We start from the raw sequence: 12,608 nt of genomic DNA on the forward strand, positions 1-12,608 counted from the left end.
ACTTTCTCTTTAATGCAGCAAACTGAGAAGCAGTTAACTGCAGGTGAGGATAGAGTCCTTTTTGAAACAAAGGATGAATAGATTTCAGTAGTTTTGCTGAGAACCACTTTGGATTGAAAATAAATTTAGGTATAAGGGATGCTTTTAATGCAAAATGTTCTCAGGTTCAGCAATTTGAGGCCACCATATTTATAATCATTGTAAAGACAATCTCTTTTAATCTTATCAGGCTTACCATTCCACAAAAAGTTAAATATAATTTGTTCATATTTTTTAAACATCTCTTCTCTTGGGGAAGGTAATGACATAAGCATGTAAATAAACTGTGGTGTTAAGGAATTTATCACAGTTATTTTTCCATATAAAGTTAAATGAGCCATTCTCCAAACCTTTAATTTTCTATCGACAATATATAGTTTTCTCTCAAAGTTTTCCTTAGTGATGTTTTCTATGTTTACTGGACCATCTGACCATTTTATGGGTAGATTACAGCAGAGCTCAAAGCTTGTACCCTTCAAAGCTCCAATTCACAGCACAGTATATTTATCATAATTAGGTTTAAGTCCAGAAATAGCTGAGCAATTATTTAAAACGTACAGTAAAGCAGTAAGAGAAGAGATATTTGGTTGAATTTGAAAGCTTACATCATCCATGTACATTGACATTTTTCATTCCAAAGCATTTATTCTCAAGTCTTCTATTTGATCATTCAGTCTTATTTTTTGAGCAATTTCAATTGCAATGATAAATAAATTTGTAGATAGAGGGCAGCCTTGTTTTAAACCTCTATACTGAAGGATTGTTTCAGCAAAAAAAGCCATTATTTATTACTTTACACCTTGGTTTATTATATATTACCTTTATCCAATTTATTAACAAGTCTCCAAAGTTAAAGTATTCCAGACATTTAAAAATAAAATCCAAGTGAATTTGATCAAATGCCTTTCCAAAATCAGCAAAGAATATAAAGCAGGGATTTTTACAAGATCATAATATTCAATTATTTCAATTACTTGTCTAATATTGTCACTGATCGATCTACCTTGTAAAAAGCCACAATGATCTGGATGAATAATATTTTGCAGTAATTTTCTCAGTCTATTTGTGAGACATTTAGATAATATATTAGCATCATTACATTGTAAAATAATTGGTCTCCAATTTTTTAGTGTAGTTGGATCCTTATACTTTCCACATGTATGTTGTTTCAACAATAGTGAGATTAAATATATTAGAGATTAATACAAATTCTTGGAGGAATGACTCATGTACAGTAAATATTCATTCTCCAATTTCACTGAACAGAGATCCAAGTCAAATCCACTTCCATACTGTGAGGAGGAGTCAATGCAAAACTCAGATGTCTTCCACCTCTACTTATCTGACTGCAGAGAGGAGGACAGAGAACAGTGGACACACAGTTTAACATGATGGACTATAGGACAGGACTGCTGCTTTTAACTATCTGCTGGACAGGTGAAAATATTCACTGATCTTTATTTGACATATTTTCATTTTTCTCAGCAACATAAAGAGTGACACACATATCTTCTGTCTTGACAGGTGTTGATGGTCAGACTCTGACAGAATCTGAACCAGTGGTTAAAAGACCTGGAGAATCTCACAGATTGACCTGTACAGCCTCTGGATTCTCACTCAGCAGCTACGATATGGTCTGGATCAGACAGGCTGCTGGAAAAGGACTGGAGTGGGTTGCCTGGATTAGCAATGGCGGTAGCAGCAAATACTACTCTCAGTCAGTTCAGGGTCGGTTTACCATCTCCAGAGACAACAGCAGACAGCAGGTGTATCTGCAGATGAACAGTCTGAAGACTGAAGATTCTGCTGTTTATTATTGTGCTCGAGACTCACAGTGACTGGAGTTGGTTGAGCAGCTGTACAAAATCCTACAGGACTCATCTCTCAGGCTTCAAGTATGAAGTACCTTTATTTGAATTTCTATTAAACTGTGTATATTTTTTATATTGTATTTTATTTATTGTATTTTATTATATTATACATTCTGTTTTACATTATTTAATCCCAGAAATCAATATCAATATATAAATAAATATCACTAGTTGAGAAAAGGACCAAAGACAACACAACATCTGTTTGCTGAAATTAAACTACAACAAATACTAAAACATTTCAAGAGACAGTAATGTCTGATGTGGAATCTAAAGGGAGCCTCAGTATGAGGGTGAAAAATAATGTTGCAGTTTCCTGTATAAACTCAGTAGAGGGCAGTGAGTGTCAAGTTTTTTTCAAACCTGTTCCTATAAGGAGACGCTCAGATCTGGTCTTGTTCTCATTGATCTTAACTGACTGACTTTCAAGTCCACACTCAGATGTTGTCTTTTGCATTTTGTCACATCTCCTGAGCAGCTGTTTTTCTCCAGAGACTCCAAGTTTCTCTGTTTGTCTTCTGAATGACTTCTATCCAAACTTAGAATCAGATTTAAGTTCTCAGACTTTTGTGATCCTGGTCCTGCAGTCACTGTTTTTCTGTTTGTCATAAATATAGTAAGAAAAAACAGTAAGTGAGCAAATAAATGAATGAATAAATGCTCCAAATCCTAAAAAGCTGTGCTTGAATGATAGAGGAGGTGCTGACAGTAAATTAATTCTCTCAGGAAAAGAGCTTGCATCATATTTAAAGTGTGTTTTAATTATTTGAAAACAAGTGAAACAAACTGTAAACATTATAGAAAGCAACATTCTTGATGGTTGCTGCTTTTTCTCTCCAATAAATATTGAATATAATGATGTTTTTATTAGATTCATGTTGATATTCACATTAATAGCTACAATTATTCTTATTATGGTTTGTGATTAAACAAAAAATTCTGTAATGTTTGATATCAAACTGTTGTCAATACACAATAAGTCATTAATATGACATGTAAAGCAGAGGTGATTTGCAGGCATGTTTTCACTCTGCAGATATAATAACAGTCAACAGACTCTTCTATTGGCTCCAGTTAGACCAACATTGATGCTTCATATGTTTGATTCTATGCAAACTCACTGACCTTCCTTGTTACTCAGCTATAAAAACTTGGCATCAGGCTGTCAGTGGAGTTCACAGCACGTCACTTTCAACATAAACCATGTTTTCTGTAGCTCTGCTGCTGCTGTTGGCAGCTGGATGTGAGTCTCTCTGGATTTGTCAAAGTCAACAGTTCTTCTTTTGCAGCAGAACTTGATCATTTGTTACAAAACATTTTCTTTTTTTTAACAGGTGTCAAGTGTGAACAGTTGACACAGCCAGCCTCTGTGACTGTGCAGCCAGGTCAACGTCTGACCATCACCTGTCAGGTCTCTTATTCTGTTAGCAGCTACTACACAGCTTGGATCAGACAGCCTGCAGGGGAAAGACTGGAGTGGATGAGCTATGACTCAAATGTCAAAGATTCACTGAAGAACAAGTTCAGTATCGACTTAGACTCTTCCTGCAACACAGTAACTCTAAATGGACAGAATGTGCAGCCTGAAGACACTGCTGTGTATTACTGTGCAAGAAGACACACAGTGAGAGACAATAATAGGAGAGTCATACAAAAACTACTTCCTCTATTTATCACCATTAAGAACATTCAGTTGTCTCAGTGTCTCTTTTTGAATGAAAATTCAAAGTCGTAAATAATTAAGTGTTTTTTATTCACCTAAATGGTGATTTCATTTGCAAGCTACAGGAATATAAAGAATTTGAATTTAATTTCTTAAGTAAAACTATGTATTTTTGTGTGTTTTCTCTGAAACAACATTAAGATGTTAAAAAACATTATCTCCAGTTTCATACGGTGGTACTGATTGAATTTTCTGTATCGATGTGGTAAACCTGTGTACACATGTCTTGATCTGCATGGACCAAGAAAAATAAGTTTGTTTTTTCGACCTGAATCCACTGAGATCATAAAGCCTTGGATATAACAGCACTCACTGAGTGAAAATGGCAGCAACGATGAAAAAAAGCAGCAACAAGCTGAAATGGTCAGTATGACGTCTACGTATATATGAGATCATCTGAGCATTTTCTTCCTGGACTTATAATGCAGTCATGTAGTGTCGGAATAATGTGAAAAAAAATTCCCTGACTAAAAAAATTCTTGTGAACACTCACTCCAGTCAGAACAACAAGTCGGAAAGCTGGAGAAAATTTTGTTACATGAGTTTCTGTCTGTTGACATCATATCCACAGAAATGTGATGTTCATAGTATTAAAAATATGACAAAAAATGGTTGGTGAAGTGATTTTTTTGGACACCTCAGTCATAATATAGATGTTTTAGCTGTTTTTTTTGTCATTTGTTTTGTAACAAATCCAAATCTGATCCAACTGTTTCCTCCCTGTGAGGAGGAGTCAATGCAAAACTCAGATGTCTTCCACCTCTACTTATCTGACTGCAGAGAGGAGGACAGAGAACAGTGGACACACAGTTTAACATGATGGACTATAGGACAGGACTGCTGCTTTTAACTATCTGCTGGACAGGTGAAAATATTCACTGATCTTTATTTGACATATTTTTTCTGTACTTCTAATGTAACACATGACATCCATATGTTTTTTGTCTTGACAGGTGTTGATGGTCAGACTCTGACAGAATCTGAACCAGTGGTTAAAAGACCTGGAGAATCTCACAGATTGACCTGTACAGCCTCTGAATTCACACTCAGCAGCTACCATATGGTCTGGATCAGACAGGCTCCTGGAAAAAGACTGGAGTGGATTGCTTTTATAAGTAATCTTGCTGGCAGCATCTACTACTCTCAGTCAGTTCAGGGTCGGTTTACCATCTCCAGAGACAACAGCAGACAGCAGGTGTATCTGCAGATGAACAGTCTGAAGACTGAAGATTCTGCTGTTTATTATTGTGCTCGAGACTCACAGTGACTGGAGTTGGTTGAGCAGCTGTACAAAATCCTACAGGACTCATCTCTCAGGCTTCGAGTATGAAGTACCTTTATTTGAATTTCTATTAAACTGTGTATATTTTATTTTTATATTGTATTGTATTTATTATATTTTATTATATTATATACACTGTTTTACATGATCACTTGTTGATAAAAGGACCAAAGACAACACAACATCTGTTTGCTGAAATTAAACTACAACAAATACTAAAACATTTCAAGAGACAGTAATGTCTGATGTGGAATCTAAAGGGAGCCTCAGTATGAGGGTGAAAAATAATGTTGCAGTTTCCTGTATAAACTCAGTAGAGGGCAGTGAGTGTCAAGTTTTTTTCAAACCTGTTCCTATAAGGAGACGCTCAGATCTGGTCTTGTTCTCATTGATCTTAACTGACTGACTTTCAAGTCCACACTCAGATGTAGTCTTTTGCATTTTGTCACATCTCCTGAGCAGCTGTTTTTCTCCAGAGACTCCAAGTTTCTCCGTTTGTCTTCTGAATGACTTCTATCCAAACTTAGAATCAGATTTAAGTTCTCAGACTTTTGTGATCCTGGTCCTGCAGTCACTGTTTTTCTGTTTGTCTTAAATATAGTGAGTAAAAACAGTAAGTGAGCAAATAAATGAATTAATAAATGCTACAAATCCTAAAAAGCTGTGCTTGATATATTTAAAGTTCGTTTTAATTATTTGAAAACATGTGAAACACTGTAAACATTATAGAAAACAACAAAGTTGCAAAGTTAAAACTAAAACATACAATGAGGTATCTTTTTACTACTATGCCCCCCATTTATGGAATAGCCTACCTGAAGATCTGAGGGCGACATGTAATATTAATATTTTTAAAAGCAAACTTAAGACCAAACTTTTTAGACTGGCTTTTAACTAAATTTTTAATTTGATCAGTTTTTAGGTATTTTATTCAATTTATTCTTTTTTATATCTGTCATACTTTATTTTATCTTATATATTTATGTATTTATTTATTTATTTATTTCTATGTTTTTATTATTATGTATACTTTTATTGTTTTAATATTTCAAACTTATCTCCTGTGTTTCCTCATTCCATTTCTTTTTAATTCAAGATGGCGTTTCCTCAGTATCATGATGTAACATAAGTGCTGATTGTGTGGGTTTGTATGATCCTGTGTGTGTGTGTGGGGGGGGGGGGGGGGGGGTGTTCTCTTTTCTATGATTGTAAAGCACTTTGTGCTACAATTCCTTTTGTATGAAAAGTGCTATACAAATAAAGTTATTATTATTATTATCATTATTAACATTCTTGATGGTTGCTGCTTTGTCTCCGCAATAAATATTGAATATAATGATGTTTTCAATTAGATTCATGTTGATATTCACATTAAGAATAGCTACAATTATCCTTATCATAGTTTGTGATTAAACAAAAAATTCTATAATGTTTAAAGGTGAGTAGAATGGTAGAAGTACTGCATGTGTTTTAGTGTGTGGTTTAAGTCTCCTCATATTGTTTTTTCTTGGTTTGTTTTTTCTTTGCTTGTTGTTTTAAGTTTTGATCAGATTTGTGACTAAGAATTGCTTTATTCCATGCACTCTAATAAAATCAGCACTTTGGTACAGTAGCCTCTAGTTCCTGGTTATTCTGGGTACCATGCATTGAGTATCATCAGGTCACACATAAATGTCAGTCTTTAACTGTTTGATTGTGATTTTTGATTGTGACTTTTGGTTATAAATTACAATTAATATTAATTTGTAAATTTTAGTAACAAATCCAAGTCTGATCCAGATGTTTCCTCCCTGTGAGGAGGAGTCAATGCAAAACTCAGATGTCTTCCACCTCTACTTATCTGACTGCAGAGAGGAGGACAGAGAACAGTGGACACACAGTTTAACATGATGGACTATAGGACAGGACTGCTGCTTTTAACTATCTGCTGGACAGGTGAAAATATTCACTGATCTTGTTTTGTAGCTGTTATAACTTAAATTTTCAATCTTGATTCACATAATATTCTTTTTTGTCTTGACAGGTGTTGATGGTCAGACTCTGACAGAATCTGAACCAGTGGTTAAAAGACCTGGAGAATCTCACAGATTGACCTGTACAGCCTCTGGATTCACATTCAGCTTCTTGGATCTCGCCTGGATCAGACAGGCTCCTGGAAAAGGACTGGAGTGGGTTGCGTATATCAGCAGTGGCAGCAGCCAATACTACTCTCAGTCAGTTCAGGGTCGGTTTACCATCTCCAGAGACAACAGCAGACAGCAGGTGTATCTGCAGATGAACAGTCTAAAGACTGAAGATTCTGCTGTTTATTATTGTGCTCGAGAGCCACAGTGACTGGAGTTGGTTGAGCAGCTGTACAAAATCCTACAGGACTCATTTCTCAGGCTGGTAGAGTCCAAGCATGACATAGTTTTTTCATATGCAGTTTCCTATTCAATTCTACGTTCATTTTTAAATAACAAATTGATACTTGTGTAATACAGGGGTTTTACACAAAGTCCTACACAAAGAACTGTTCCTGAGAAATATTATTACTAAACAGTGTGCACATAAAAAAAAAAAAAAACACAAAGACAAAGACAGCGCAACAATCTGACTGCTGAAATGAAACAACTACTAATTAAGATGCAATAATGTCTAAAAATGATGTTGATGATTATTAAAGATGGTTCAGATGGATGAAGGATTAATACAGCAGGAAGAAACATTTTCTCATCCTCATGGACCCTGCACTGTCTCACATGATTAATGTCCTCAAGTCAAGTCATTTAATATGATACAACACAGAGACGTTTGAGTACCACTGATGTATGACTGGCTTTAAAGTTACATTTCATGACAAATGTAATTTTATCAACATGTGGTGAGAACAGTGACTGTTTGATTCAATAAAACAGACAAGTTTCATTTATTTAGTTTCAGTTATTTGTATCTGAATATAAAGAGAAGTTAGCTACGTCTCTCTTTGAGCAGAAATAAACCTTTTCCTATTTTTGTTACATTGTTTTTGATTTTGTCTCTCATTTTTTTAATTTTATTTGGAAATAACATGAAAACCCCAAATAACAAAACTATAAATCACACTGCATGATACAACAGTCATTCAAATATCTACAAACACTGAAACACTGAAAAGGTTTTTTATGCAAATCTGCAAACCAGCAGCATGAGACTGAAGTTTTCATACTATTTACATGATTCTGACTGCTGTCATTACAATCCTTCATCTTCAAGTGTGTTTTAATCACATGAAAACAGGTGAAACACTGTAAACATGAATTACAGAAAGATACATTTTTGGTGGTTACTCCTTTTGTTTCTGTGTGCAAATCATTGTGATTGCAGTAATAATGTTCCTTATTATGGTGTGAAATTATACAACAATTTGCATAATGGTTTAATATCAAACTGTTGTCAATACACATTCAGTGTTGAATATCACATGTAAAGCAGAGGTGATTTGCAGGCATGTTTTCACTCTGCAGATATAATAACAGTCAACAGACTCTTCTATTGGCTCCAGTTAGACCAACATTGATGCTTCATATGTTTGATTCTATGCAAACTCACTGACCTTCCTTGTTACTCAGCTATAAAAACTTGCCATCAGGCTGTCAGTGGAGTTCACAGCACGTCACTTTCAACATAAACCATGTTTTCTGTAGCTCTGCTGCTGCTGTTGGCAGCTGGATGTGAGTCTCTCTGGATTTGTCAAAGTCAACAGTTCTTCTTTTGCAGCAGAACTTGATCATTTGTTACAAAACATTTTCTTTTTTTTAACAGGTGTGAAGTGTGAACAGTTGACACAGCCAGCCTCTGTGACTGTGCAGCCAGGTCAACGTCTGACCATCACCTGTCAGGTCTCTTATTCTGTTAGCAGCTACTACACAGCTTGGATCAGACAGCCTGCAGGGAAAAGACTGGAGTGGATTGGAATGAAATATACTGGAGCTTCATACTACAAAGATTCACTGAAGAACAAGTTCAGTATCGACTTAGACTCTTCCAGCAAAACAGTAACTCTAAATGGACAGAATGTGCAGCCTGAAGACTCTGCTGTGTATTACTGTGCCAGATACACACACTGGTTAAAAGAAGCAGAGAGGCTTTACAAAAACTCCACACAACATTTGTTTACAAAGACCTGCAGGTGGCAGCAGAACACATGAAGTCAGATGACACTAACTAAGGAGAGAATGACAGAGCCTCTAAACACACACACATGCATGAACACTATGAAAGAAACAGTTGATGTTGTGGTTTGTGACTTCTTGTTTCTCAGCAGGTGTTGAGAATATATTTGGACATTCATGCATGAAACAACCAGTATACAAATGAACCAAATGCTGCTGAGCAGAATAAATAAATACATCTAATTTAGGAAAAAATAAACATTACTGTTGAACACCTTGAAATCACTAACTATAAAATGATAAATGTAATCATGATGTAAAATAATGATCTAAAATATATTGTTTCCAGAGATGTGAGATGTGTTGTGTTTCTGTGTGAGGAGGAGGAGTCAATGCAAAACTCTGATCTCTTCCATCTCTACATATGTGTTGCAGAGTGAAGGACAGAGACTAAATCACTGACATACACACTGTAGACTGGACAGAGACAACTGGCTTTTACAATGATCACACCTGATTATTTGCTTGTTTTTCTCATCCTGTCTATTAACTGGGCAGGTAAGAACAATGAGTGTTTTTCTGACAAACCTCCTGCTACAAAGACAATATGGCTGCATTACAGTAACTAATGAGCTGTTTAACTGTCTGTAGGTACTGAGGGTCAAACACTGACTGAGTCTGAACCAGCAGTTAAAAGACCTGGAGAATCTCACAGACTGACCTGCACATATTCAGGGTTCAGTAGTGATATTCATGCTGCTTGGATCAGACAGGCTGCTGGAAAAAGACTGGAGTGGATTGCTGCTATCACCAGCGACAGTAGCAGCATCTACTACTCTCAGTCATTTCGGGGTCGGTTTACCATCTCCAGAGACAACAGCAGACAGCAGGTGTATCTGCAGATGAACAGTCTGAAGACTGAAGACACTGCTGTGTATTACTGTGCCAGAGACACACAATAAGACAAACCATCAATAGACCTGAACAAAAACCCCTCAGTGTCTGAACACTTGTAACATGAAGCCACCAGAGGAGGAGCCCTCAGACCACTAATGATTTCAACACCAGCTCACTGTTACAGTAAAGACAGAAACAGACACATTTAACAATGAAAAAATAAAAGGAATATGTTATGTATTTGAGGAAATGACACAGTATTTGCACGCTTTGGAAAGGCACTACTTTTTGTTGGCTGACATAGTGGTCAGTGTACCTGTTTGGTAGGTTGGGTGATGTGTCAGTGGATTGGTACCTGTTTAACTGAATCTGCACCTGAACAGTAAAAAGTCCTGAAAAACTGTATCTCGTGGTTCAGTTAATTATTTTAGTGCTGTTAATGTAAGTGAAAAACTTAACAGAATATGACACCTTTTATAATAATATACGAAAATATTCATAATACTGAATACAGGAGGTATTTTTCTTGTCTGTCTGACTCACAATGTTTTATCACACTGTGCTTTTTAAATAATTTAATCAAACAAGAAATTAAATACAAGAGAAATTCTATACTGAGTGGAAAATATGCACATTTATGGCATTCATGGAGTTATTTGATGAAGTGAAAATGGTTTGACTTATGAACATTTTGTGAAAAAACATCAAATGTGAAACACAATGAGCAACTTTTGGGGGATTTTTTTTTTTATGAAAATTTAATGAATGTAATGTAACACTTACTTTGGTGATATTATGAAATTTATATTGTCAAAGTCTTCACATGTGGGAATTTGGTAATGTTGTTTATACTCACAGACATTTTATGAAAATGAAATTTAAACATGCAGACAAACAAATTAATTGACTTGGAGGAATGACTCCTGAGCACTGACTCTCCCATCTCACTAAACATTAAAATGAAAGATGAGTTTAATCTTATTGTCTCATCTATGTGAGGAGGAGTCAATGCAAAACTCAGATGTCTTCCACCTCTACTTATCTGACTGCAGAGAGGAGGACAGAGAACAGTGGACACACAGTTTAACATGATGGACTATAGGACAGGACTGCTGCTTTTAACTATCTGCTGGACAGGTGAAAATATTCACTGATCTTGATCTGTAAAAGGTTTCATTTCAGTTATATAATTTTATTTCTCTGTGTCTTCTGTGGCAGGTGTTGATGGTCAGACTCTGACAGAATCTGAACCAGTGGTTAAAAGACCTGGAGAATCTCACAGATTGACCTGTACAGCCTCTGGATTCTCTATTAGTAGCTCCTGGATGCACTGGATCAGACAGGCTCCTGGAAAAGGACTGGAGTGGATTGCCTGGATTAACACTGATAGTAGTGTGACAAACTACCCTCAGTCAGTTCAGGGTCGGTTTACCATCTCCAGAGACAACAGCAGACAGCAGGTGTATCTGCAGATGAACAGTCTGAAGACTGAAGATTCTGCTGTTTATTATTGTGCTCGAGACTCACAGTGACACAAGAGGAAGAAACTCTGTACAAAAACTCAACATGTCAAAACAAGTCAAAACTTTTCTTTCTGCTTTTCACATTAACATAAATTAACATTCAACATCATGAACACACTCAGAAAAACAAAGTCTCAATAAAACTGCTTAATTGTTGTTCTCCAACATGTAGCTGAGACTGGAAACAGTAAATATTCTGTCTGTGTGTAAAAATTATGCTTTTATTTGATTTTGTTGACTAACGTTAGAAATTTTGTCAATAATAAAACCAAATCATAAAAAACATTTTCTGCCACGTGAGTCAAAAAATCACAACACAGTTCTAAGCTATGACTGCTTGTGAGAGGACAGTTGATCCTTCTTTTATAGTCTGTCAGTGTCCTTCTCTATGCAAAGTGAACTTCCTCACAGTCTGATATAAAGACTTGATATCATGCTGTCAGTTGCAGCAGAAGAAGAGAAGCTCCCATCAGATCACCTTCAATACCAACCATGTTCTCTGTAGCTCTGCTGCTGCTGCTGGCTGCTGGATCCTGTGAGGAGCTTTCAGTGGATTCACACTAAGAAACACATTAGAAACACTGAATATTCACATGAATGATGGAGATAATGTTGATTTCTGTTTCCACAGGTGTGAACAGTATTGATCTCATCCAGCCAGACTCAATGGTTGTGCAGCCTGGACAGTCTTTGACCATCACCTGTCAGGTCTCTGGTTATTCTGTGACTGATAACAGCTATGGAACAGGCTGGATCAGACGGTGTGAAGGAAAACCAATGGAGTGGATTTTCCACCAGTGGGGAGCAGGAAGCCTTACTCAAAATGATGCTCTGAAGAACAAGTTCAGCTCCAGCAGAGACACTTCAGCTGGAACAGTGACAATAAGAGGACAGAATGTGCAGCCTGAGGACACAGCTGTTTATTACTGTGTACGTCGAGCCACAGTGATACAAACCACCAACAGACCTGCACAAATACTCAACAACCAACAACATGTTCTAAAAGTTAACATAAGTAACAACAGTGCTCTTTGATGAGAATATAAAAATCATATTTTATGAATTTACTGAATCAGCCTGTTAGTTTGTCAGTGGGAGACAGAAGAAGAGTTGAGTGTTTTAATGTATAGATCTCATTTG

The 12,608-nt window shown here is 36.2% G+C and overlaps 1 protein-coding gene across 1 annotated transcript in view; it reads left to right on the forward strand.

Annotated features, from left to right (window-relative positions):
- The window catches only part of LOC146310009 (immunoglobulin mu heavy chain-like), a 97,990-nt gene that overhangs the window by 3,237 nt on the left and 82,145 nt on the right, over positions 1-12,608 (forward strand). The window contains exon 2 of the mRNA XM_084745287.1: positions 8,699-8,991. Within this exon, the coding sequence (XP_084601413.1) occupies positions 8,699-8,991 (293 nt within the window). The remainder of the gene's footprint in view (positions 1-8,698; positions 8,992-12,608) is intronic.

The sequence above is a fragment of the Lutjanus erythropterus genome, chromosome 19 (genome assembly GCF_056507025.1).
Source record: "Lutjanus erythropterus isolate fLutEry1 chromosome 19, fLutEry1.hap2, whole genome shotgun sequence".
Classification (NCBI taxonomy): domain Eukaryota; kingdom Metazoa; phylum Chordata; class Actinopteri; order Lutjaniformes; family Lutjanidae; genus Lutjanus; species Lutjanus erythropterus.